The sequence below is a fragment of the Pinus tabuliformis genome, chromosome 6, assembly GCF_031772625.1.
Source record: "Pinus tabuliformis cultivar Carrire ecotype Pingquan chromosome 6, CPIR1, whole genome shotgun sequence".
In the NCBI taxonomy this organism is placed as follows: Eukaryota; Viridiplantae; Streptophyta; class Pinopsida; order Pinales; family Pinaceae; genus Pinus; species Pinus tabuliformis.
Window position 1 is genome coordinate 75,068,285 of NC_142292.1, and position 27,455 is coordinate 75,095,739.

The window sequence follows — 27,455 nt, forward strand, 5'->3', positions numbered from 1 at the left end:
AAAACTCATAAAATCATATGGACAACAAAGTCATAGAAGCCAAAAATAAAAGAGTGGAACTTAAGCAAGTGGTGAAAACCATCGTGCATCACTTCCACTCTCTCCAAACTAAGTGTATGCAGGTCCATGAACAAACAAGATAACTAGCATTTGCACCTTATGTTGCAAAGGAAACGCCGTAAGGCATAGAGTGGGGAAGAACATCATAAAGTGGGGAAGAATAGAGACATGTATAGAGTGGGGAAGAATAGGGACATGTGAATGGACATTGTTGAAAGCAAGGGTGGATGATAATGAGTTACAATTGCAATAGTTAGTTATGTGTATTTTGAAAATGAATATTTTGTAAATAATAATAGGTTGTGGAAGAATTTATAAAAAGTAAGCCATCAACTACACAATTGATATCTACAGAAATAGAAGGCTAGAAAACAAGAATTTTAATTTATAAGATACAATTTACATGGTTGATCAACATGTAGAAACCCCTTGTGTCATCGCTCTGTCCAAGTGGGGAATAATAATATGACAGTGGAATCACTATTGTGAATATGCAGAGACATAATACTATGGCATGCTTATAGATCGTTGTTGGCTGAATGACTTGCAATTGGCTTTCAAGCTACTGGTTCACCATAAGTTGGATCTACAAAATATTAGTTGGATCTAAAGAACAAATAAAGCTAGGATGAAAGGTCCAAATTTATGAAATTATTAGTTTCTTCCTTCCCCACCTTTCCATTGTTGTTATTATTATTATAATACTAATAATATTATTATTATCATTACCAGATAGCTCCCTGGATGCCATCAAACATTTAATATTAATTTTATTAGAACAAATCAAGGTACGGATAGAAAGCTAAAATTTCTGAAATTATTAGTTTCTTCCTTCCCCTCTTTTTCGCTCTTAGCACTATGACACTTCCTTTCACATCGTACAGTGGATTGAACTTGCAAGAAAATTCGAGGTGAACCCTATACCTTTGCCTCTTCTGTTCATTTTTGTACAGAAGGAGGTATATACATCTTCAGTTCATATTTCTAGCCATTATCAACACCCAATACATGCTTTTGTATACAGGGAATTAAATTTTCATCATGTTTGAACTCAACTATTTGCCTTCCAAGGCTGGCTAAAATGGTTGTTGGGCTGAGGGCCTCCACTGCAAATATTTTTTTTGACAATGACCGTTACAGAGAGTTTATTTTCAAGCATTTTCAAGTGGCTTCTGTGGATGAAGAAAGTGCAGCAGTAGTTCTAGTAAGTTGATCATTCTATACAAGAAATTCCCATCTGAAGCCCTGAGTAGGCTATGAGTGAGACTTTTTGCCTCTACATAAGAGTTCATTAGATAATGTGTTCTACAAACCCCTCTCACATACTCAACTGCATGACTGCCCTATTCAAGAAGCCAATTATTCCAATAAGCAATGAAATCACCTATACAATTTACCAATTACAACAACAACCAACCAACAAAAAAAAATGTACTCAGCAGACTAAGGCAACAAACTGGTCAAGTAATAATCCTCAAAAGGGCCAATATACTAGGACTCTCCATTCAACTAGGTATTACCACCTATATTTTATCTTGATTTAAGTATATTTCCAGTAACAATTCACCAAACTGTAGTCAGCCTATGTGATGAAATAATATCACCAAAAGTTCAAACTACGCATGTTACCAATAAAACTGTTGGCTAAACCTATAAACAATCTTAATCATCCACTTCTACCAGCCTTCTTAGTATTAGGCTTTTAACAACATGTGTGTGATTAAGTTGTTTCTCATCTTTTATCAGCTACCACGTTTGACAGAAAAGAATTACAAATTTCCTACCTCCACTATCTAACAGATTTGCTAATTTCTGAATCATTCAAAACTTGAACAGGGCCAATATATTGAAATGACACCATGAGAGCCTCAGAGCTTATGCCTCCATTTATAAGCTATCTTAACTAAGCCATTTCTTTTGGTAATCCAAATAACAAAAAAACCATTCCATTTCTTGCCTTTAAAACAGATATTTTCATCCAACAACTTCTAGTGGCACGCAGAGGCAGATTCATTGAATTTTACAATTCACGCCAGTCTTGGTATGCAGAGGCAGATTCATTGAAATCAGATATTTCTTTCAGCAAAATATAACAATGTGATGAATATGTTGGCAACGATTAAATGATCCCTGGTCCACTGCAACGAGGAGAAAATGATTCAATAACTATTCGAAGGCGCTACATGTACAAATGTAGTACACTGTTTTCTTCTGCCAAAGCTGCATTTATGGTTGTGATTATCATAGTCTTGTTAGGCATTGAAGTTTTTTCTAGATCACTCCCTAAATCAAAGGCAGTTACAGATGAATTCAACTCTGAACTCTGCAAGAGATTGGCTCTTAATTGAACCGTAATAGCTATGGAAATTTATTTATAAAAGGTATGCCATCAACTACACAATTGATATCTACAAAAATAGAAGGCTAGAAAACAAGAATTATAATTTATAAGATCCAATTTACATGGTTGGTCAACATGTAAAAACCCCCTCCACTACAAATATTTTTATTGGCAATGGCCCTTATAGAGAGTTTATTTTCAAGCATTTTCAAGTGGCTTCTGTTGATGAAGAAAGTGCAGTAGTAGTTCTAGTAAGTTGATCAGTCTATAAAAGAAATTCCCATCTGAAGCCCTGAGTAGGCTATGAGTGAGACTTTTTGCCTCTACATAAGAGTTCATTAGATAATGCGTTCTACAAACCCCTCTGACATACTCAACTGCATGATTGCCCTATTCAAGAGCCAACTATTCCAATAAGCATGCGAATGAATATCACCTATACAATTTACCAATTACAACAACAACCAACCAACAAAAAAAAAAAAAAAATGTACTTAGTAATAATCCTCAAAAGGGCCAGTATACTGGGACTCTCCATTCAACTAGGTATTACCACCTATATTTTATCTTGATTTAAGTATATTTCCAGTAACAATTCACCAAACCGTAGTCAGCCTATGTGATGAAACAATATCACCAAAAGTTCAAACTAAGCATGTTACCAATAAATCTGTTGGCTAAACCTATAAACAATCTTAATCATCCACTTCTACCTGCCTTCTTAGTATTAGGCCTTTACCAACAGGTGTGTGATTAAGTTGTTTCTCATCTTTTATTAGCTACCATGTTTGACAGAAAAGAAGTGCAAATTTCCTGCCTCCACTATCTAACATATCTGCTAATTTCTAAATCATTCAAAACTTGAACAGGGCCAATATATTGAAATAACATTTCATTTGCTCGAAATTGTTTCAATCTATGATTGTTTATATAATCGTCTTACAACTTGTATATTTTTATAGAGGAGTGTGGTTTCCTAGCATGCTTATGTATGAAATTAGGTCCAAGATAAATGGCAAGAATTTGATTGATTTTAACGTTTGAGAATTTTCAAAGCATTTCAGGTTCAGTGAAATAAAATACTTAGCTTGTTGCTTGTCTACTTTACAGTTTCCAGCAGCAAACAGAATTTGCTTTTATACTGGAGTCTAGCCTTGAACTCTTAAATAGAACTCTACACATGTATCCTTTCTATTAAGAGTGCTGATTTTTCTCTGTTCATTTTCTTTTCGACTGTGACTAATGCTTGTTCAAAACAATGTTGTCAGACTCTTTTCGGACTCCTGAATCTTGCCAAGTCCACTGAGTCGCCGCTGAAAAGAGTAACTTGTAGACACTCTTCGGTCATAATCCCCACTTGCCAGACTCCTCTGAAACTTGCCAACACATATTCTGAGTATTTTTTTTTCTCTTTGCCAAGCCTAAAAGATTTTGCTAAGTCTTCCTAAGTCACAACCCAGCCGAGTCTTAGATGAGTCCAAGTCTAACAACATTGGTTTGAAACAATTTCTTTTTCAAGTCAGGTCAGCACATCTTCCTGTCCTTCCCACAATATTTACGTATGTGTCCATGTGTGTAGGATGTGTATGTGGATCTATTGCCCACTTTATTTCGTTTGAGTGAATCAATCATTGTTAAGATGAACTTTACAACAAACCAGTTTGTAAGTGAGGTGTCATGAACATACCTCTCCACAAAAAAGCTGAACTCTTCTGCAATACAAAAGTTATTTCATCTATGGAATGAAAATTTTGTTTGATACTACCAGATTCAAAATGGATCGAGAGAAGTTTTTGTCCAATGTTTATTGAGAGTAAAATTAGTCTTTTAACTAGATGTTTGGTTTTCAGAGACCCGTGGTTTGAATCTTTTGAATTATTGACCGGAGAATCCACAGTTTTGTCATTTTTGTACCAACGTTTCAAATCCCAAATGGGATCCATCTTCAGGATATGAGAAATGATGTTTGGTATAGGGAATTGTTAAAAATGGTCAACTAAGGTCAAATTCCACTATGGACGGCTCCTTTGTATGAGATGATGATGGCATTGGATTCCTCTTCTCGAGAGGACCAATTTCGACCTAAAGCACGATGGATTCTGACAGGTAGAAATGTATATTTGAAGTCAAGCCCACAATGTTGGTTTTGGTCAAGGTCAGCCCCACAGTCATGTAGGCTCATGAAGCCCAAAAGACATGACCTTTGACACACATTGAATTGTATAAATATAAGATGATTTCACTCCATTTTGGCATCATCACACATGATTCTCTCTTTCCTCTCATGATGGATTCGACTTTCTTTGAGAAACTATCTCTCTCCCATACGTGCAAATTTTTGGAGGACAGATTTCCTGTGATTTTCTGCAGTTGACTTTTCCAGTACACAGAGCAGCATTGACCAGGCACTTTGCCCAACTGTTTGACTGCGACTTTGATGGATTATTACTCTGGATTGGGTAATTTAATGCATATTACCCATTTAATGCAGTAATTTAATTTTTTTAGGTACTTTTTATATGCTATTTGTGGAGGTAATATTTCATTGTTCTTACAATAGGAAAGTCCTCCTTCAGCAGCTAAACCACATGTCATGATAAGAAGTCAATGAAAAGTTTTGTTTTAAGAATTTGTTGATCTAAGTCCAATCTTCTCATTGGATAAAGCAGTCAACAGTATGTTTGAAGATATGATCCCTTTGGCACCTCTGCATCAGTATTCTAAAGCTAGCAGTCCTTCCATCCAGTCACCTGTGCTCACATAAATCCAAGTCTTGTAAATAAAGATGTCCAACAAGCAAATTTGTTGAGGATCAAATAAGTGACTCTAGGGATACATATATTTATTTGGATTTGATCAATGAATTAAAGAGAGCCCTATGGAGCAATGAAGAATCGAGTTGTTGGCCTAGTTCTCTGAACCATTAAGAAGGAGCCAAGTGTTCCTATTGTTCTAAGTACAAGAAACAATAAAGGTCTGCTATGCAATGGAGCTATCTCTCTTTTACATTCTGGGCATAGGTATGCTTTTGAATAAGTCTTTTGAAAAGAACTTTATTCTCCTAAGAGGCCAATAAAAGTGCAAGAACAAAAGAATATGCCAAAGGTAATTTCATGAAGCCAACCTTGGAGAAAGGATTACTCTGTTCTCGATCTTGTGGTATGGAGGCAGAAATGTTATGGCTCGATGAACTCTGTCTTATATTCTCTCTCGCTTTTCAATTCAGATAGTGAATCCGACCTATTCATGCCTCTTTGTTCTCTAATTTATTGAAGAGAAAAAGTTTTGTTAATGTCGATTGTTTTATCTAAGAAGATGCCTACTTGTTCCTTGTGCTTGTAATAAGGCCAAGAAGCCTATGTCACATAAAGCACTGCTATATACTATCATGCTCTGTGAATTTGGCCGACCAGTATAGGTCATTGGGGCTGTGATATCTTGATCTCCGGTCTATAAGAGAAGAAAGGTGGTGGACTTCTCATTCCACATATTTGTAAGGAAGTGGAGAATCTTTTAAAGGACAGTTCTAAGGCCCTTCATAATTTAAGGAAGTCGAGATTTTGTATGCATATATTTTGCAAGCCTTGAAAAGACAATCAGTGGGCATCCTATGTCATCTATATTAGTAAAATCAAGGAACCCTATTTTGTGTATTGAAGAAGAGGCCAAGTCCTTATCACTGTTACAAGCACACACACACACACACACACACACACACACACACACACACATATATATAAGTAAGTGTTAAAATCCTGTTCCATTCAAGCCAACTTGCAAATCAATAAGGAATATATATTCATGTCTTTGAAACCTTCATAAGAGGTGCCCTGAAGCCAATAAAAATAGAGGATGTAGTTATGAGAAGGGATGGTCCCTTTAGACATCAATCTGAAAATGACTTTTGAAGAATAGTAAAAGCCCTCGATAATGCCATTATCTAGCAGTTGATGTGATTTTGTTGAGAAGGTTTAGTGGCAGCCCTCCATGTGATCCTATTTTTGTCTAGCAGCTGAAGCAAAGGAAGTTCATCCAAGAAAAGTATGCAGCTCCTTTGTGTTGGCACCATTGGATAAGGGTGACACTACCCTTGGAAGTCTGGAAGATAGAAGAAGTGTGAGGCACTCTGGAGCAGACCCCTGTAGCAGCCTGTAGGAACATAAAATCAGAGGTATGGTATCTCTCAAGGTGCCTCATGAAGAACACATTGGAAGAAGGATGTGCATGGCTGATCCTATGTCTTGGCGAGCACGATGAGCAGAGGAAACTGTGAGGACCCTGATTTTGGCATCTTGATTAGGTCATTGGGCATTTTATGGCCAATTTTCGAAGTACTGCATTTGCATTTTTGCTCACCTTGCTTGGGCTATATTTAGTAATCATCACAGTTAATGTAAGTTGTAACTCTATGTCCTAGTCATCTTACCTACCTATACCTACATATGATTAATGCATTCACACTGTTTTGACACACATGAAGGGAATTGGAGTGTTGATAGGTGTTGTAGTTCCTGACATCAGACGGATTGGATTAGTAGCATCTATTGTTTTGCTTGCCTTCATGATCACAAAAGGCTTTTACATTTATACTTTGGAACAAGTTCTTTCAGTCTGGGCTTATAATATTTGTGTTGTTTCAAACTTACCAACAAACAATGTCATGGTCTTGTAATCAACAACAGCATACATGTTTCCAGAGCACAAGCGTCAAAAAATTCCATACAAATTGCATGAGTGTAACCGTCAAGTTCTTAGGTTCTTGGTTGAAATAGGATCGTTAAATTACGTTTGTATAAGCTGATGGTGAGGATTTCTGAACAATCACATTGACAAAAGAGAAACGTAAATGTGGGTTGAAGTAGGATAACTGCATAAGAATCTGTCTAACTTAACTTCAAACAATTGATTCTACCAATATAATATGACCTAGGATGTTGGGACTGTTGAGCTCTTATTGTTGATACATTTCACAACCTTGTCAGAATGTCTTATCTGGCGGAGCAAAGAGCAAGCGCAATCTGCATGGCACAATATACCATTATATTGTTATTACCATTATATTTTTTCTGGGAGGTCTGGAAATGGAGAAATAAAATCATCTTCAACAACCACCAGATTTCTGAACTGCGGGTTTTGGAAAACATAAAACTGGCCCGGCCCACACTACTGGTTCATATCTGCATACCGGGCCAAAGGTTTCTTCTTGCAAATCCACCCCTACAGTGGTTTTCCCGGCTGCCTATTTTGATGGAGCATCGCAAAGACATATTTGCGGATGTGGTTTCTGGATTGCCTTCTAGCTGGATCCGGAATTCTGGATACATTGGGGTGCTGGCCATGGCACGAACACTTAAGCTGAAGTAATGTCACTCTAAGGTTTACTTTGGTTCACAAAATTTTTGAACATCCCAATATTACACATATATGAGGACTTGGACGGGCACATATCTATCAAACCACTCTTCAAGGCTGGCTCTTCCAAGTACAACAACTCTGGACTTATTATCCGTGTTCATCTATTGCATACATAGGAAGAGAGCATAACCATTTTACACTCTTCAAGACTGGCTCTTCCAAGTACAACAACTCTGGACTTATTATCCGGGTTCATCTATTGAACACATAGAAAGAGAGCATAACCATTTTACAGGCAGACTCTCGAAAAAAGGACTTCATGCTGAAGCGGACGTAATGCACATTGAGATTAAGATGGAAGGAGAAATTCTAGACGCCGGGGTGATGACTTTCTCTGAATAGAACTATTTCTTTGCAAAGAATTCTCATATGAACAAGATGAACTTTGCCGGGATACAACATGTTGGACATCCTATCAACCCATTTTGTGTTTTTGATTTGTACATATTACTTTTCCTATGCTTGGTTTGCTGATTCACTTGTCTTCATTATGCCTGCACAATACTGGTTATGATAGTCTATACTTCTGGATTTGCCAGAATAGTTTTGACTGGAACAGAAAGATGATATTTGATGTATTTTATTACATCTATATGTTGATCTCATATCACGTGTTTGTAAAATTTCTTTTTGATGAATATATCGCTTTTTCCATACTGAAAAATAAAATTAGAGACAACCTTGTATGAAGCAACATGGTCTTATGTAATTTGTTCAGCTTAATTTGACGGTGCACGTGCTTTTTGTAAATTAACAGCTTGTCTATGGCAAATGTGAAGTACATTGAAAACCTGTCAGTTTGTCAATTTGCAAAGAGTTAAAAGTATATCCTTTACTGAATCATGATAATAATTAATTTCTTGGTATATGTATTACAAACTAATTCATAATGGTGTTGGATTGTAAGCAAGGGTAGTCCCTACAGATTTGATGGGAGATCGAGAAGACTATACAAATAGTTAACCCAGAAGATCTCACGCAAGGTTACATATTGAAAAAAAAAAAATATCCTATCTAGCTAGACTACAACGGATCTGTGACTGCTGCATGTATGGACGGTTCTCTGAGAGGCAGAAGCACATCCATCACTGCATTCGTCAAAGAAGCAAAGTCATTACTGTATTCATCAAATAATATGTTTAGACCAAAAATATCAAATAATATGTTTAGACCAAAAATGAGAATGGATCAATGGAGAAGTATGAACTCAAGCCAAGATTTTCTGAAAAAATCATATAGAAATTTTAGGGTCGATAAGTTTCGAATCTCTATCGAGGTTCATTATAGGACATGGTGGAGATTTATTATATGATGGTGATAAACCTTGATAAAGGTTCGAAACGCGTCACCCTAAAATTTTCCATGTGATTTCAAATTTTGACAAATCAGAAATCAGAAATATGAACTTATTTGTTCAGTAAAATTACATTACACATAAATCTTGTCGCAGTAAGCAAGATATTTTAATTATCTACAGAGACAGGGACTAACTGCCTCGCAGCTATCCGCCTTGTTCATTTTGGTTAAGATTACAAATCTGTGAAGGTTGTATTCGGTGAGCAGTGAACAATGTGGCCATTGGACCACGATTGTGATTATTAAATGTTGTTATATTTACTACTCGCTTTCTTCACTAAAGCTTTCTCCCAAGTTTTCTTCACTAAAACCTTCTCCCAGTCGTTGGCGCAACTGCTCAAATACTCCCACACTACATTGTAGTTTGGGACATCCAGACACATCAAGCTTCACCAACGATCTCAAGTGCTCAAATTTGGGCAGCACCTGTAAATTGGAACACCGGCGCAGCTGAAGAATTTGGAAGCCCTTTAGATCCCCAACTGAGTCTGGGAGCATTTGCAGAGCACGACACCCTTCCAGGTCAAGACTTTGGAGAACCGTCAGCTTCCCAACCGAGTCTGGCAGCGTCGGTAGAGCGCGACACTCGCCCAGGACAAGACTTCGAAGGCCCGCCAGAATCCCAACTGAGTCTGGGAGAATTTGCAGAGCACGGCACCTACTAAACATGGCCATTGAATTTCAGCCCTTGACCATTACAGACGAACCATCCACATTTTTTCAAAAATCAATGAAAACCATGGCACGGTAGAAAATCCAGAAATTCAAATTGCAGATCTGTTTTATATATTAATATGAATATGAAAATCTTGGAGCCCTAAATGAAACCCAGATACATGAACCATACACTGAAAGTGGCAAATATCTTAAAAACAGGCAAGGGCATCATATATATTCCCATGATTGAAAATTAAAAATTTCTCAAATAGAAGTACTGTAAAAGCCACCAAGCTAAACTTTACCTTCTGAGCATCTTTGAAAAGTTTCCTGATAAACAAAATCAAAAGTGTTTCAATTTCAGATCTCTCACATGTTTCTGCAGTTTCTTCTCAGAACCCTCACCTAATCATAGAGTACAAATTCCAGCAGCTGTGTGGGAATCCAATTGCTTAAGACATGCATAGAATGAACAATGTCCAAAGTATTTTCAAAGAATGGCAGCGTCTGTGTTATAGTGATATACATGAGAATAACCCCTCTGGAGGCAATGAAACTGTTGAAGGGCCCGTTCAACTAAGGTCAAATTCCACTATGGACGGCTCCTTTGTATGAGATGATGATGGCATTGGATTCCTCTTCTCGAGAGGACCAATTTCGACCTAAAGCACGATGGATTCTGACAGGCAGAAATGTATATTTGAAGTCAAGCCCACAATGTTGGTTTTGGTCAAGGTCAGCCCCACAGTCATGTAGGCTCATGAAGCCCAAAAGACATGACCTTTGACACACATTGAATTGTATAAATATAAGATGAGTTCACTCCATTTTGGCATCATCACACATGATTCTCTCTTTCCTCTCATGATGGATTCGACTTTCTTTGAGAAACTATCTCTCTCCCATACGTGCAAATTTTTGGAGGACAGATTTCCTGTGATTTTCTGCAGTTGACTTTGCCAGTACACAGAGCAGCATTGACCAGGCACTTTGCCCAACTGTTTGACTGCGACTTTGATGGATTATTACTCTGGATTGGGTAATTTAATGCATATTACCCATTTAATGCAGTAATTTAATTTTTTTAGGTACTTTTTATATGCTATTTGTGGAGGTAATATTTCATTGTTCTTACAATAGGAAAGTCCTCCTTCAGCAGCTAAACCACGTGTCATGATAAGAAGTCAATGAAGAGTTTTGTTTTAAGAATTTGTTGATCTAAGTCCAATCTTCTCATTGGATAAAGCAGTCAACAGTATGTTTGAAGATATGATCCCTTTGGCACCTCTGCATCAGTATTCTAAAGCTAGCAGTCCTTCCATCCAGTCACCTGTGCTCACATAAATTCAAGTCTTGTAAATAAAGATGTCCAACAAGCAAATTTGTTGAGGATCAAATAAGTGACTCTAGGGATACATATATTTATTTGGATTTGATCAATGAATTAAAGAGAGCCCTATGGAGCAATGAAGAATCGAGTTGTTGGCCTAGTTCTCTGAACCATTAAGAAGGAGCCAAGTGTTCCTATTGTTCTAAGTACAAGAAACAATAAAGGTCTGCTATGCAATGGAGCTATCTCTCTTTTACATTCTGGGCATAGGTATGCTTTTGAATAAGTCTTTTGAAAAGAACTTTATTCTCCTAAGAGGCCAATAAAAGTGCAAGAACAAAAGAATATGCCAAAGGTCATTTCATGAAGCCAACCTTGGAGAAAGGATTACTCTGTTCTCGATCTTGTGGTATGGAGGCAGAAATGTTATGGCTCGATGAACTCTGTCTTATATTCTCTCTCGCTTTTCAATTCAGACAGTGAATCCGACCTATTCATGCCTCTTTGTTCTCTAATTTATTGAAGAGAAAAAGTTTTGTTAATGTCGATTGTTTTATCTAAGAAGATGCCTACTTGTTCCTTGTGCTTGTAATAAGGCCAAGAAGCCTATGTCACATAAAGCACTGCTATATACTATCATGCTCTGTGAATTTGGCCGACCAGTATAGGTCATTGGGGCTGTGATATCTTGATCTCCGGTCTATAAGAGAAGAAAGGTGGTGGACTTCTCATTCCACATATTTGTAAGGAAGTGGAGAATCATTTAAAGGACAGTTCTAAGGCCCTTCATAATTTAAGGAAGTCGAGATTTTGTATGCATATATTTGCAAGCCTTGAAAAGACAATCAGTGGGCATCCTATGTCATCTATATTAGTAAAATCAAGGAACCCTATTTTGTGTATTGAAGAAGAGGCCAAGTCCTTATCACTGTTACAAGCACATACACACACACACACAGACACACACACACACACACACACACACACACACATATATATATATAAGTAAGTGTTAAAAGCCTGTTCCATTCAAGCCAACTTGCAAATCAATAAGGAATATATATTCATGTCTTTGAAACCTTCATAAGAGGTGCCCTGAAGCCAATAAAAATAGAGGGTGTAGTTATGAGAAGGGATGGTCCCTTTAGACATCAATCTGAAAATGACTTTTGAAGAATAGTAAAAGCCCTCGATAATGCCATTATCTAGCAGTTGATGTGATTTTGTTGAGAAGGTTTAGTGGCAGCCCTCCATGTGATCCTATTTTTGTCTAGCAGCTGAAGCAAAGGAAGTTCATCCAAGAAAAGTATGCATCTCCTTTGTGTTGGCACCATTGGATAAGGGTGACACTACCCTTGGAAGTCTCGAAGATAGAAGAAGTGCGAGGCACTCTGGAGCAGACCCCTGTAGCAGCCTGTAGGAACATAAAATCAGAGGTATGGTATCTCTCAAGGTGCCTCATGAAGAACACATTGGAAGAAGGATGTGCATGGCTGATCCTATGTCTTGGCGAGCACGATGAGCAGAGGAAACTGTGAGGACCCTGATTTTGGCATCTTGATTAGGTCATTGGGCATTTTATGGCCAATTTTCGAAGTACTACATTTGCATTTTTGCTCACCTTGCTTGGGCTATATTTAGTAATCATCACAGTTAATGTAAGTTGTAACTCTATGTCCTAGTCATCTTACCTACCTATACCTACATATGATTAATGCATTCACACTGTTTTGACACACATGAAGGGAATTGGAGTGTTGATAGGTGTTGTAGTTCCTGACATCAGACGGATTGGATTAGTAGCATCTATTGTTTTGCTTGCCTTCATGATCACAAAAGGCTTTTACATTTATACTTGGAACAAGTTCTTTCAGTCTGGGCTTATAATATTTGTGTTGTTTCAAACTTACCAACAAACAATGTCATGGTCTTGTAATCAACAACAGCATACATGTTTCCAGAGCACAAGCGTCAAAAAATTCCATACAAACTGCATGAGTGTAACCGTCAAGTTCTTAGGTTCTTGGTTGAAATAGGATCGTTAAATTACGTTTGTATAAGCTGATGGTGAGGATTTCTGAACAATCACATTGACAAAAGAGAAACGTAAATGTGGGTTGAAGTAGGATAACTGCATAAGAATCTGTCTAACTTAACTTCAAACAATTGATTCTACCAATATAATATGACCTAGGATGTTGGGACTGTTGAGCTCTTATTGTTGATACATTTCACAACCTTGTCAGAATGTCTTATCTGGCGGAGCAAAGAGCAAGCGCAATCTGCATGGCACAATATACCATTATATTGTTATTACCATTATATTTTTTCTGGGAGGTCTGGAAATGGAGAAATAAAATCATCTTCAACAACCACCAGATTTCTGAACTGCGGGTTTTGGAAAACATAAAACTGGCCCGGCCCACACTACTGGTTCATATCTGCATACCGGGCCAAAGGTTTCTTCTTGCAAATCCACCCCTACAGCGCTTTTCCTGGCTGCCTATTTTGATGGAGCATCGCAAAGACATATTTGCGGATGTGGTTTCTGGATTGCCTTCTAGCTGGATCCGGAATTCTGGATACATTGGGGTGCTGGCCATGGCACGAACACTTAAGCTGAAGTAATGTCACTCTAAGGTTTACTTTGGTTCACAAAATTTTTGAACATCCCAATATTACACATATATGAGGACTTGGACGGGCACATATCTATCAAACCACTCTTCAAGGCTGGCTCTTCCAAGTACAACAACTCTGGACTTATTATCCGTGTTCATCTATTGCATACATAGGAAGAGAGCATAACCATTTTACACTCTTCAAGACTGGCTCTTCCAAGTACAACAACTCTGGACTTATTATCCGGGTTCATCTATTGAACACATAGAAAGAGAGCATAACCATTTTACAGGCAGACTCTCGAAAAAAGGACTTCATGCTGAAGCGGACGTAATGCACATTGAGATTAAGATGGAAGGAGAAATTCTAGACGCCGGGGTGATGACTTTCTCTGAATAGAACTATTTCTTTGCAGGAATTCTCATATGAACAAGATGAACTTTGCCGGGATACAACATGTTGGACATCCTATCAACCCATTTTGTGTTTTTGATTTGTACATATTACTTTTCCTATGCTTGGTTTGCTGATTCACTTGTCTTCATTATGCCTGCACAACACTGGTTATGATAGTCTATACTTCTGGATTTGCCAGAATAGTTTTGACTGGAACAGAAAGATGATATTTGATGTATTTTATTACATCTATATGTTGATCTCATATCACGTGTTTGTAAAATTTCTTTTTGATGAATATATCGCTTTTTCCATACTGAAAAATAAAATTAGAGACAACCTTGTATGAAGCAACATGGTCTTATGTAATTTGTTCAGCTTAATTTGACGGTGCACGTGCTTTTTGTAAATTAACAGCTTGTCTATGGCAAATGTGAAGTACATTGAAAACCTGTCAGTTTGTCAATTTGCAAAGAGTTAAAAGTATATCCTTTACTGAATCATGATAATAATTAATTTCTTGGTATATGTATTACAAACTAATTCATAATGGTGTTGGATTGTAAGCAAGGGTAGTCCCTACAGATTTGATGGGAGATCGAGAAGACTATACAAATAGTTAACCCAGAAGATCTCATGCAAGGTTACATATTGAAAAAAAAAATATATCCTATCTAGCTAGACTACAACGGATCTGTGACTGCTGCATGTATGGACGGTTCTCTGAGAGGCAGAAGCACATCCATCACTGCATTCGTCAAAGAAGCAAAGTCATTACTGTATTCATCAAATAATATGTTTAGACCAAAAATATCAAATAATATGTTTAGACCAAAAATGAGAACGGATCAATGGAGAAGTATGAACTTAAGCCAAGATTTTCTGAAAAAATCATATAGAAATTTTAGGGTCGATAAGTTTCGAATCTCTATCGAGGTTCATTATAGGACATGGTGGAGATTTATTATATGATGGTGATAAACCTTGATAAAGATTTATTATATGATGGTGATAAACCTTGATAAAGGTTCGAAACGCGTCACCCTAAAATTTTCCATGTGATTTCAAATTTTGACAAATCAGAAATCATAAATATGAACTTATTTGTTCAGTAAAATTACATTACACATAAATCTTGTCGCATTAAGCAAGATATTTTAATTATCTACAGAGACAGGGACTAACTGCCTCGCAGCTATCCGCCTTGTTCATTTTGGTTAAGATTACAAATCTGTGAAGGTTGTATTCGGTGAGCAGTGAACAATGTGGCCACTGGACCACGATTGTGATTATTAAATGCTGTTATATTTACTACTCGCTTTCTTCACTGAAGCTTTCTCCCAAGTTTTCTTCACTAAAACCTTCTCCCAGTCGTTGGCGCAGCTGCTCGAATACTCCCACACTACATTGTAGTTTGGGACATCCAGACACATCAAGCTTCACCAACGATCTCAAGTGCTCAAATTTGGGCAGCACCTGTAAATTGGAACACCGGCGCAGCTGAAGAATTTGGAAGCCCTTTAGATCCCCAACTGAGTCTGGGAGCATTTGCAGAGCACGACACCCTTCCAGGTCAAGACTTTGGAGAACCGTCAACTTCCCAACCGAGTCTGGCAGCGTCGGTAGAGCGCGGCACTCGCCGAGGACAAGACTTCGAAGGCCCGCCAGAATCCCAACTGAGTCTGGGAGAATTTGCAGAGCACGACACCTACTAAACATGGCCATTGAATTTCAGCCCTTGACCATTACAGACGAACCATCCACATTTTTTCAAAAATCAATGAAAACCATGGCACGGTAGAAAATCCAGAAATTCAAATTGCAGATCTGTTTTATATATCAATATGAATATGAAAATCTTGGAGCCCTAAATCAAACCCAGATACATGAACCATACACTGAAAGTGGCAAATATCTTAAAAACAGGCAAGGGCATCATATATATTCCCATGATTGAAAATTAAAAATTTCTCAAATAGAAGTACTGTAAAAGCCACCAAGCTAAACTTTACCTTCTGAGCATCTTTGAAAAGTTTCCTGATAAACAAAATCAAAAGTGTTTCAATTTCAGATCTCTCACATGTTTCTGCAGTTTCTTCTCAGAACCCTCAACTAATCATAGAGTACAAATTCCAGCAGTTGTGTGGGAATCCAATTGCTTAAGACATGCATAGAATGAACAATGTCCAAAGTATTTTCAAAGAATGGCAGCGTCTGTGTTATAGTGATATACATGAGAATAACCCCTCTGGAGGCAATGAAACTGTTGAAGGGCCCGTTCAAGTTCATAGAAGTCGTAATAATTGTTACATTCCGCTCCCTCATTCTCACGGCGAAAGTTCCTGTTCCTCCTCCGATGTCCAACCCAATTCGAATTGTCTTCTTTAGATTCAATACCTCGTCGACAGAGTAATCCATGGAGCCACCGCCATTTACCCACCTGGTTTTCTCCCGGCCTTGAAGATCGAAGCAGTCTTTGCAGTCATCGAAGCCCTTCTGGTATTTTCTCTGAATGAGGCACGAGTAATTCTTGCAAGAATATGCAGTCCAGACGACCCTGTAAAATCATGGGGGCTTTTCGCATGCTCTCAGGAAGTTGCAACTTCTTCCTGAAGCTCAGCCGTGAGCCCACAGATGTCAAGTGAAAGGTGAAAAGTTTTTTCAAGGTTTTTAATATTTTAAAACATTTTTTATTAAATCAGACAGCTAATCAGACGGTTGATTTTTGTTCAATCGTCTAACAAAAGATCTAACGGCTACGATTATGACAGAAAGGCATTTGGGGGAGTTCACTTCACAGAGAAACGCCTTACGGCGTAATTATTTAGGTTGGAGGATGTGGTTTAAAGATTAAGTAGGGCGCCCTTAAAAGTACACGGTAAAATCTTGAATTATCGCAATTTGATCCATTCTACCATCATCTTCAGCAAACTGAAGTCGTAGGAAATTCAAGGGAAAGAGAGTTATTCAGAGAACACGCGGGGTGTTCAACGAAAATAATTGACAATTGAATTTGTCACCTGACGTAAGGCTGAAAATTTTGACTTCACAGCCATCAGGCTTGCTCGATATAAAATAAGTTACTCTCCTTTCAAGATGGTTGGAACTCTCGGTGATGAAGCCCATGACAAACAAACCTAGTTGATTTCATGGAAGAAATATTAAATTTATTAAATTTATTGTTGAAGATGCAAGTCAGATAGTTCACAGCTTTGAAGGGATTGAAGTTTTTTGCTCAACCAGTGCTCTCAGATGTTTTCTGAGAATTTTTCCAGACTCAGTTCGCGGAATGGAAACCACAAACGCCACTCTTCTTATCTTCTTGTATGGAGCCACCTAATTCCATCACACCCACATTGATACAAATGCCATATTACTTGCAGAAGATAGAGAGGTTCCTAAGTAAACCAAAAACCACATAAAACTCTAGAAACAAACAAATGAAACAATCAATAAATCACCTGTCTTCCAATAAATTCAATCACATCCTCTTCTGTTAGATTGCTTTGAGGCTTCCTCGCTATAAATGCCATAGGAACTTCACCTGCTTCTTCATCTGGATATCTGCCAACACATTCCCCAACCACTGTCAATATACACAAAATATAGGCTGGTATAAGAACAATATAGAGCGATGCAAAATAATGATTTATATTCTCCTTTTAGTCAATTGATTCACATTTTTGCTAATAGCTGAATCAGAATCCCCTCTCCAGACAAAATAATATTAAAACAATTTAAAACAAAACAAACTCTTCAAAATAAAATTCCCATAACATTTAACTTCAAAACAAATAATCATAAAATCACATTAAACTTCAAATAAATAATGATAATAAATCCCAGCTACTTTTTAGAATGGAATATATAAAAAATCTAATTTAATTTAAATCTATATCCAATATAGAATATGATCACTACAGATCTGACTTCCTCCCTCCCAATCAAGAACAATGCCAAACCGCTCCACCAATTTGATAAATATGGGCTTTTGACGGTTTTAAAACAATAGGCTAGATCAGGGTACGATGTAGAAAGCGACACCAACTTTGTGAATCTTGGTTTTTTACAAAAGTGTCAAACCGAAGCATACCAGTACTGGTTAAAACTATAAACAATCGGAAAGATGGCAGACCGTGACTGACCTGTGAAATTCCAATTCCAGGGAAACGGCTCCTGAAGGCTTCCATTTGTTCTCTGCCCATGGACGCCCCACCTACTATAACCTCCTTGAGAGAACTCAGATCGTATTTTTGGTCAACGTCGGGCAACTTGGAGAGCCGAATGAAAATAGCAGGAACAGCAGGCAGGTGCGTTACTCCGTATCTCTGAATGGCCATCAGCATTCCCTCCATTGTAAATTTGGGCAAAATGACAACAGTTGCCCCTATTGCCATGAGCCCACAGACAAAAGTATTGAAGCCATACATATGAAACAACGGAATGAAACACAGATACACGTCCTTGCATGACCCCATAAGAGTACATAGGACGGAGGTCATGGCAATAAGGTTTCTGTGCGTCGATACCACCCCTTTGCTCCGGCCTGTGGTGCCCGATGAATAAAGCACCACTGCTGTAGAATCCTGACAGATTTTCATTGGAGGTTTGTTAGCTGGATCTGAGTCTAATAGACGAGACAGAGACGAGATCACAGGGGGATCATATTTACCGGATTGTTCATGGGTTCCAATCATAACAATTCTCACATTCAAATTGTTGAACTTGTGGAGGAGATGGGGAGTAGTGAACACAAGAACGGGCATTGAATCCTCGATCTGTTTCTGTAGCTCTGAGGAAGTGTACAGCGGATTTGCAGTGCTCACGACTGCGCCGATTGACATTATCCCCATTGAGAGTGCAGGGAATTGCAGGAAATTAGGCGATACGATCAATACAATGTCTCCGTGTTGGACGCCCAATTGATGCAATCCGGCTGCAACCGCAACCAGGGCAGGGGGTCTTTTCGCATGCTCTCAGGAAGTTGCAGCTGTGAGCCCACAGATGTCAAGTGAAAGTGAAAGGTGAAACGTTTTTTCAAAAACATTTTTTATTTTATTAAATCAGACAGCTAATCACACGGTTGATTTTTGTTCAATCGTCTAACAAAAGATCTAACGGCTACGATTAGGACAGAAGGGCATTTGGGGAGAGTTCACTTCAGAGGGAAACGGATTACGACGTAAAAACGTACTGTACCGCACCATGTTGGGTGAATGTGGACTTGTTGGACTTGCACGTGGACTTGGCGGCTTCCTTATGCGGACTGAGCGCCTTACGCGGATTGGGTAATGCGGGACTGGGAGAATGCTGGGGATGAGAGAATGGGGATGGGGAATAGGAGAGTGGTAGAATGCTGGTAGAATGCGGATTGAATGGGGCGGATTGAACTGAAAGTGGGAATGGGTGAACAGCATGAACAGCATGAACAACATCAAGAACAGCATGAACAAGGCGTAATTATCATCTTCTCCACTCGATCACTTGAAAATTTCGTATTTGGCAATCAAAACCTTGGTAATCTCCTCGCACAAAACCTGCCAATCTTCACTCTGTTGTCGATTACTGTCAGGATGATATGCTACTATTGCTTTCTTCAGAGCAGCCTTCACATTTTCTGGGCTTCCCAATGGAAGCAGCACCTGTTTGGTCACATCTGGATGAGGACATTTTTCATAGATGTGTTTCAGCAATGACTCTGCGCTTTTCCCACCCTCCGACTTTACTGCGCTTATCTTTTCTTTCATTCTTTCTGCACTGCGCTTGCGGTTTTCTGCGTGTTCTCTGGCCTCCTGCTCAACTACTCCCTCTTGGTGTTTTCTCACAGCTTCAAAAGAATATATGTACCACTCAGAAATTGCAATCCGTGCAGACATAATGGTAAGTGCAATCTTGATGCTCTGAAAGTGGTAGGGATGGGCTTTCTTCTCCATTTTCAGAACAGAGGAATATGATCTCCCAAGCCTGTTCAGTGCAATAGCCTCGTTCTCCAAATTCTTTTCTTCTGTAACACGAAGGGAAGCCTTGAAATAATCTATAGCTTCCCAGATTATGTCCATATCGCCGCACATTGCCATCTCCAGCAGCTCTTCCCCTTGAATGCGCGCCTGGATTGCTTCACATAGCGTTTGGTAATTGAAAACCTCTGTTTTCAAATCTGCTACTTGTTTCAGTCCTTACCCATGCAAGCAGCACTCACAAGGGTTTCAGCTCGTTCAAGAGGTACATAACAGTCACGCATTGCGTTCAAACATTTCTTGTAACCATCCCTGTCAGATAATTCTGTATTCGTCAGGGATTCAACGCCCCGTCGAAATATGAACTGTGCATGGATTTTATAAAGCATAGCGCCCATTCTTCTCCTCCCTGCCCACTCTGTTTTAGAGCTTTCCACGGTCTCGCAGAGAACTCTGAGGACGGGCTCAAAACTCGTGCAGTGATCACCGTAAAGCTGATCAGAAGACCACTGAACGATTTTGGAGACTGTTGGGTATTTTTAATGGAGAAAATACCAAAACCAAATAAAATTCACTACAGAGACAATTCTCTGTTTCCTCTGTCCAGGATCTTTTGCAGAGAACCTCTTTAAAACCAAATTAACTCAGAAGAGACCATTGCAACACCATAAAGCATTTCTATTGATTAAAACAAAAAAAAACTAATACATCCTCTTTTTCTGAGAGAGATTTACCACTGTAAAATCATTTTCATATTCACTGCTGTGAAAAACAACTTACTGCTGTAACAAAAGTTTACATGAGCTTACTGCTGTAAAACAAAATTTACATTCACTGGTGTGTAAAACAACTTACGCTCCACCATTTTCTTTATGCACTTGCAAAACCACACATGGTTTTCCTTCACCTCAGTTTTTCAATGCCCACACAAAAACATTACAACATATTTGTGCACTGCTGTGCATACACCCTCTGGTTCTTCTTACTGCCGTAAAAAACCAGTTTTCTCTTTACTCCCATGCGCAATACATATCAAAAAAAAATCAACACACATAGCCATGTATAAAAAACATAATAAAAAAAACTAACGTGGCCCATAACCATATTAAATGGCCTACACCTAAACTTACGTAAATGCATATATAAAAAAATACAAATGGGACGTATGCCCATAACCATTTAAAACAGGCCTCCACCAAACAATTACGAACAGCATTAAAAGCCATGACTTTTCTTACACGGCGGTCAAACCATAGACCTTTTACTCCACGTAAAAATTGATTTGACGTGGGCCCGTGCACCTTCCGGAGATCAACGGCGGAGATTTCGTGCCCAAACCACTTGACTGATCCAACGAGGTTCGCACACCAACCTCGGGCAAAACAAACGAACTTTACTGTCCGAGGAAAATGGTTTTGGGGGGTTCGTACACTGGACGCGTGTCTCATGCTGAATGTGTTCGGAGGGCTCCAAGGAAAAACAGCCTTTGCCAAAAGGCGGTGCGAACAAGGTAGATGGTTTTGTTTGGTGGTTTTCGGCTGCGTTGAAATTACACTTTTAACACTCCCCTTTAATTTCAACAGCTGGGCATTCTGTCATACCCAGACACTTCCTCAAAAATTCAAAGCTTTTCTGGTCCAGTGGCTTTGTCAAAATGTCTGCTACCTGTTCCTGAGTCCTGCAATGTTCTAAGACAATTTCTCCATTGTTCACTAACTCTCTGATGTAGTGAAACCTTGTGTCGATGTGTTTCGTTCTCTTATGAAACACTGAATTCTTTGACAAAGCAATAGCTGAGCTATTGTCACAAAAGACCACTGTCGCTTTTGCCTGCTCTTGGCCTAAGCTTCTCAACATCCTTCTCATCCATACTGCCTGACATGCTGCTGCTGTCGCTGCCACATACTCTGCCTCTGCTGTAGATAATGCTACAATGGACTGCTTCTTAGAAGCCCATGAGATGGCTCCTGAACCCATATTAAAAACATAACCGGAAGTGCTCTTCCGATCATCTACACTTCCAGCCCAATCGCTATCTGTGTACCCAACCAAATCTGAATGTTCTGAGGCATGATATAAAATTCCAAACATTTTGGTACCTTTCACATACCTCAAAATTCTCTTTGCTGCCTGCCAATGTGCTTCCTTTGGCCTCTCCATGAACCTGGAAATCAAACTAACAGCATACATTAAATCAGGCCTAGTTGCTGTTAAATACATAAGGCTGCCCACAATGCTTTTATACAAGCTAGGATCAAAATCCTTGCTGCTGTCCTCTCTGCTGAGCTTTAATCCCATCACTGTGGGAGTGATTGCTGCCTTGCATTTTTCCATCTTAAATCTGCCCAAAACTTGATTTACATATCTTGCTTGAGATATAAAAATTCCTTTTTCATTTTGATCTACTTCTATGCCTAAGAAGTATCTCAACAACCCCATGTCAGTCATTTCAAATTCATTCTTCATGACTGATTTAAAATTCTCAATGAGATAAATATCATTTCCAGTGAAAATAACATCATCTACATACAAGACAACAATTAAAATTTTACCATCCTTTTCCTTGATGTAGACTGTGGGTTCTCCTTCACATTTGTCAAATTCATTATCCAAGAGATATGAATCTATCCGGCTGTACCATGCTCTTGGCGCTTGCTTCAGCCCATAAAGAGCTTTCTTTAATTTGCACACTTTGTGCTCTTCACCTTTCTTCTCATAGCCAAGAGGTTGTTCTACATAAACCTCTTCCATTAATACTCCGTTTAGGAATGCTGATTTCACATCCATTTGGTAGACTTTCCATTTGTTTTGAGCTGCTATGGACAGCACTGCTCTCACGGTTTCCATTCTTGCAACCGGGGCGAAAGTCTCCTCATAATCTCTCCCATACTGCTGCTTGTAGCCTTTGACAACCAGCCTTGCTTTATGCCTTTCAATCTTGCCTTCAGCATTGCTCTTGGTCTTGTAGACCCATTTCACACCAATGACTTCTTTGCCTTTTGGTAGCTCAACCAAATCCCATGTTTTGTTTCTCTCTATGGCATTGATCTCCTCATCCATAGCTTCTATCCATTTCCTATCTTTAATTGCTTCTTCAAAATGGATAGGATCATCAACATGACAAAACAAGGCAAATAAGGAATTCATTCCTTCTTCATAAATTTCACTTAGATTTCTAAACTTCTTACCTCGTTCACTTGGTGTGCAAGTGCTTGAAGATGCACTTGAATTTCCTCCTTGTGGCGTGCTTGGAGAAGCACTCTCATTTATCCTCAATGGTGTACCTTGCTGTCCTTGTGTTGGTGCTGCTGTTTGGGGATTCATTTCAGCCACCTCCTCTTCATCTTCATCATGAGACAAACAGTTTTTAATGTTCACTGTTTTCTCTATGCTTCCATCCCAAGCTTCCTCCTCAATGAATTGAACATCCCTGCTGACAAAGAACTTCTTGGTAGATGGAATGTACAGCCTGTAGGCTTTGGATTCATCACTGTATCCAATGAAGATGCATTTCTCCCCTTTGCTGTCCAACTTCCTCCTTAGCTGATCTGGAATGTGTGCATAGGCCACACACCCAAAAACTCTCATGTGGGTGACTCCTTGCTTTCTCCCACTCCATGCCTCTTCTGGCACTTTGTTCATGACTGCCTTTGTAGGACACCTGTTCAAAATATAAACTGCACAATGTACAGCTTCAGCCCAATATTCATTTGGCAAATGCTTTGCCTTCAACATGCTCCTTGCCATCTCCATGATGGTTCTGTTCTTCCTTTCAGCAACTCCATTTTGCTGTGGGGTGTACCGAGTTGTGAACTGTTTATGTATTCCATTTTCTCTACAGAACTTTAGGAATTCATTGGAGATATACTCACCTCCTCTATCAGTTCTCAATACTTTTATGTGCAGCCCGCTTTGGTTCTCCACAAGTGCTTTGAAGTTTTGGAATTTCTCAAAGACTTCACTTTTGTTCTTGAGGAAATATATCCAAGTCTTTCTTGTAAAATCATCAATGAATGTCAAGAAATATAGGCTGCCAGCTAATGATGGAGCTTGCATTGGTCCACACAAATCTGAGTGGATAATCTCTAAGGGTGCCTTTGCCCTTATACTTTTCCCTGATGGAAAACTTTCTCTGTGTTGTTTTCCCAAAATGCAGCCTTCACATAGGCTGTCCGGTTTCTCTATTAATGGTAATCCTCTTACCATTCCTTTTCTGCTCAATAAGTTTAGACCTCCAAAATTTAGATGCCCGAATCTCAAGTGCCATAACCAGTTCTCATCCTTTGGCACGCTTTGGAAGGCCTCTTGGGTGACTGCTGCCATTTCCCTTTTGTTTTTCATGTCTGCCCGGATCCGGAGAGGGAACATCCTGTTCCTTGTCATCTTCACTTCAGCAATGCATCTTTTGCTGGGTGGTATATCCATGATGGTGCACACATCATTTTCAAAGTAAACATTGTAACCCTTTTGGATAAGTTGTCCAACACTCAATAGGTTACATCTCATTCCGGGGACATAGTAGACATCTGCTATGGTTTTCTTTTCTCCTTGTTTTGTGAATATTTTTACCTCCCCTTTTCCCATAACAGACACTTTACTATCAGTTCCTAGAGTGACCTCTGATTTCAAATTCTGATTTAAGGCTGAAAAGAGGGCTACATTCCCTGTCATATGGTTGCTGCAACCTGAGTCTAAAAACCATATGTCCTCACTATGTGTTTCAGCCATGTTACAAGCTAACAGGACATTTTCTTGACTGCTGTTTTCTCTTGTAACATTTGCATTTTGTCTGCTGTTCATATCATGCTGTTTCTTTCTACAATCACTAGCATAATGTCCATACTTTTTGCAATAATAGCATTGAACATTAGATTTATCATACCTTTGTCCTTGAGCCTGATACTGTTCTCTTTGTTGGTTGCTGCCTTTTCCTTGTGCATTTGATGGGCTGTTCCTTCCTCCTCTGTTCTGGCTTCTGCCTCTTCCCCTTTTGCTTCCTTTGCCTTGACCTCTTCCTCTTCCAAAGGACATCTGGGTCTTGAAGGCTTGCTCAAGGGATGAGTTTTCATTCCTACTCAACCTCTGCTCATGAGTTATCAGTGATGCATGTAACTCATCAACTGAATATTTTGAGAGATCCTTTGTCTCTTCAATGGTGGTGACTATGGCATCAAACCTTGAGGGTAAGACCCTCAATATTTTCTCCACTATTCTTCTATCTTCAATTGTTTCTCCATGAGTTCTCATTTGTGTGATTACACCAATCACATGAGTGAAGAATGATTCAATGTTGTCTGACTCCTTCATCTTCAAGTTTTCAAAATCCTTTCTCAGCATTTGCAATTTTGCTGTCTTCACTCTCTCCATGCCTTGATAGGCAGTTTTTAGGGTTTGCCATGCATTGTGTGATGTTGTAGCTGCTGCTATCCTTGGGAATATACTCTGGTCCACTGCTTGATACAACAAAACAATGGCCTTTGCATCCTTCTTCCTATTGAGCTTCAGCTGATCCTTCTCTCCCTGAGTTAGTGCATTGAACTCATTTTCATCTGCTGGTTCCTCAAACCCATATTCTACTAGTTCCCATATATCCTGAGCGATGAACAAAGCTCTCATGGTTATAGACCAGTAGTCATAGTTCTTCCCATTAAAGTGTGGGAGCTGGGTGTTGAACATACCCATGCTTGTGCTTGCCATTCCTTGCATCTTGAACTATGGTTTTAAATCCTTGACTGTGTTTTTTTTTTAAAAAAACAACTGACTGTCTTCAGCAATAACAAGAGAAATGCTTTTGGGGAATACCTTAATCCTTCGCTGTCTGAGTCTTCTGTCTGCCTGAGAGGTTTTGCTGCAGCAACAACCTTCTCCCTTCAGCTTCTTTAACTTTTTAAAGAGCCTGGGCCTGCTCCGATACCACTGTTGGGTATTTTTAATGGAGAAAATACCAAAACCAAATAAAATTCACTACAGAGACAATTCTCTGTTTCCTCTGTCCAGGATCTTTTGCAGAGAACCTCTTTAAAACCAAATTAACTCAGAAGAGACCATTGCAACACCATAAAGCATTTCTATTGATTAAAACAAAAAAAAACTAATACATCCTCTTTTTCTGAGAGAGATTTACCACTGTAAAATCATTTTCATATTCACTGCTGTGAAAAACAACTTACTGCTGTAACAAAAGTTTACATGAGCTTACTGCTGTAAAACAAAATTTACATTCACTGGTGTGTAAAACAACTTACGCTCCACCATTTTCTTTATGCACTTGCAAAACCACACATGGTTTTCCTTCACCTCAGTTTTTCAATGCCCACACAAAAACATTACAACATATTTGTGCACTGCTGTGCATACACCCTCTGGTTCTTCTTACTGCCGTAAAAAACCAGTTTTCTCTTTACTCCCGTGCGCAATACATATAAAAAAAAAATCAACACACATAGCCATGTATAAAAAACATAATAAAAAAAACTAACGTGGCCCATAACCATATTAAATGGCCTACACCTAAACTTACGTAAATGCATATATAAAAAAATACAAATGGGACGTATGCCCATAACCATTTAAAACAGGCCTCCACCAAACAATTACGAACAGCATTAAAAGCCATGACTTTTCTTACACGGCGGTCAAACCATAGACCTTTTACTCCACGTAAAAATTGATTTGACGTGGGCCCGTGCACCTTCCGGAGATCAACGGCGGAGATTTCGTGCCCAAACCACTTGACTGATCCAACGAGGTTCGCACACCAACCTCGGGCAAAACAAACGAACTTTACTGTCCGGGGAAAATGGTTTTGGGGGGTTCGTACACTGGACGCGTGTCTCATGCTGAATGTGTTCGGAGGGCTCCAAGGAAAAACAGCCTTTGCCAAAAGGCGGTGCGAACAAGGTAGATGGTTTTGTTTGGTGGTTTTCGGCTGCGTTGAAATTACACTTTTAACAGAGACTGTGTCTTCAATCTGAGTTAACCACTGCTGTTCTTTCATTGCCAGGCTTCCATAATCTAAAGCATTGAAATAAAACTCTAGGCATCTGGTCATCCCGGATTTTGCAGCAGATAATGCAGAACCTGGTCCTTGTTTCTGTTTCCCTGCAATTTCTTCTTGATGATATATCCTTCGGTTTTTCCCCATAACCAATTTAAGGCACCCAAGTTTTTATAACATGAAGCTTTGTCATCCTCAGTGCCACCGACACCGAGGGCTTTTTCGTAGAATTTGTGAGCTTTCTGTAGCTTGTGGCGTGCCACAGAAGGCCCAAGGTTGCCTTTTGATACTTCCATGTACAGGTTGTTTCCATTTTGTCTCAGA

At 39.0% G+C, this 27,455-nt stretch overlaps 1 protein-coding gene and 1 pseudogene across 2 annotated transcripts; both read right to left on the reverse strand.

Moving 5' to 3' along the window:
• On the reverse strand, window positions 1–27,278 carry LOC149257317 (uncharacterized; annotated as a pseudogene).
• On the reverse strand, window positions 17,248–19,615 carry LOC149257318 (beta-phenylalanine coenzyme A ligase-like). Of its 2 annotated transcripts, XR_016256701.1 has the most exons (3): window positions 18,323–19,615; window positions 17,639–17,741; window positions 17,248–17,513 (listed from the first exon to the last, which is right to left on the reverse strand). XR_016256701.1 is itself a non-coding variant. In XM_089413983.1 (2 exons), exons 1-2 carry the CDS (start codon window positions 19,028–19,030, stop codon window positions 17,730–17,732), a joined length of 720 nt encoding a protein of 239 aa, XP_089270109.1. In that variant the 5' UTR covers window positions 19,031–19,615; the 3' UTR covers window positions 17,534–17,729. The 2 variants fall into 2 exon arrangements, 1 of the variants encoding a protein (XP_089270109.1); XM_089413983.1 differs by lacking the exon at window positions 17,248–17,513 and having other exon boundaries at window positions 17,534–17,741.
• Window positions 27,279–27,455: the final 177 nt, after the last annotated feature.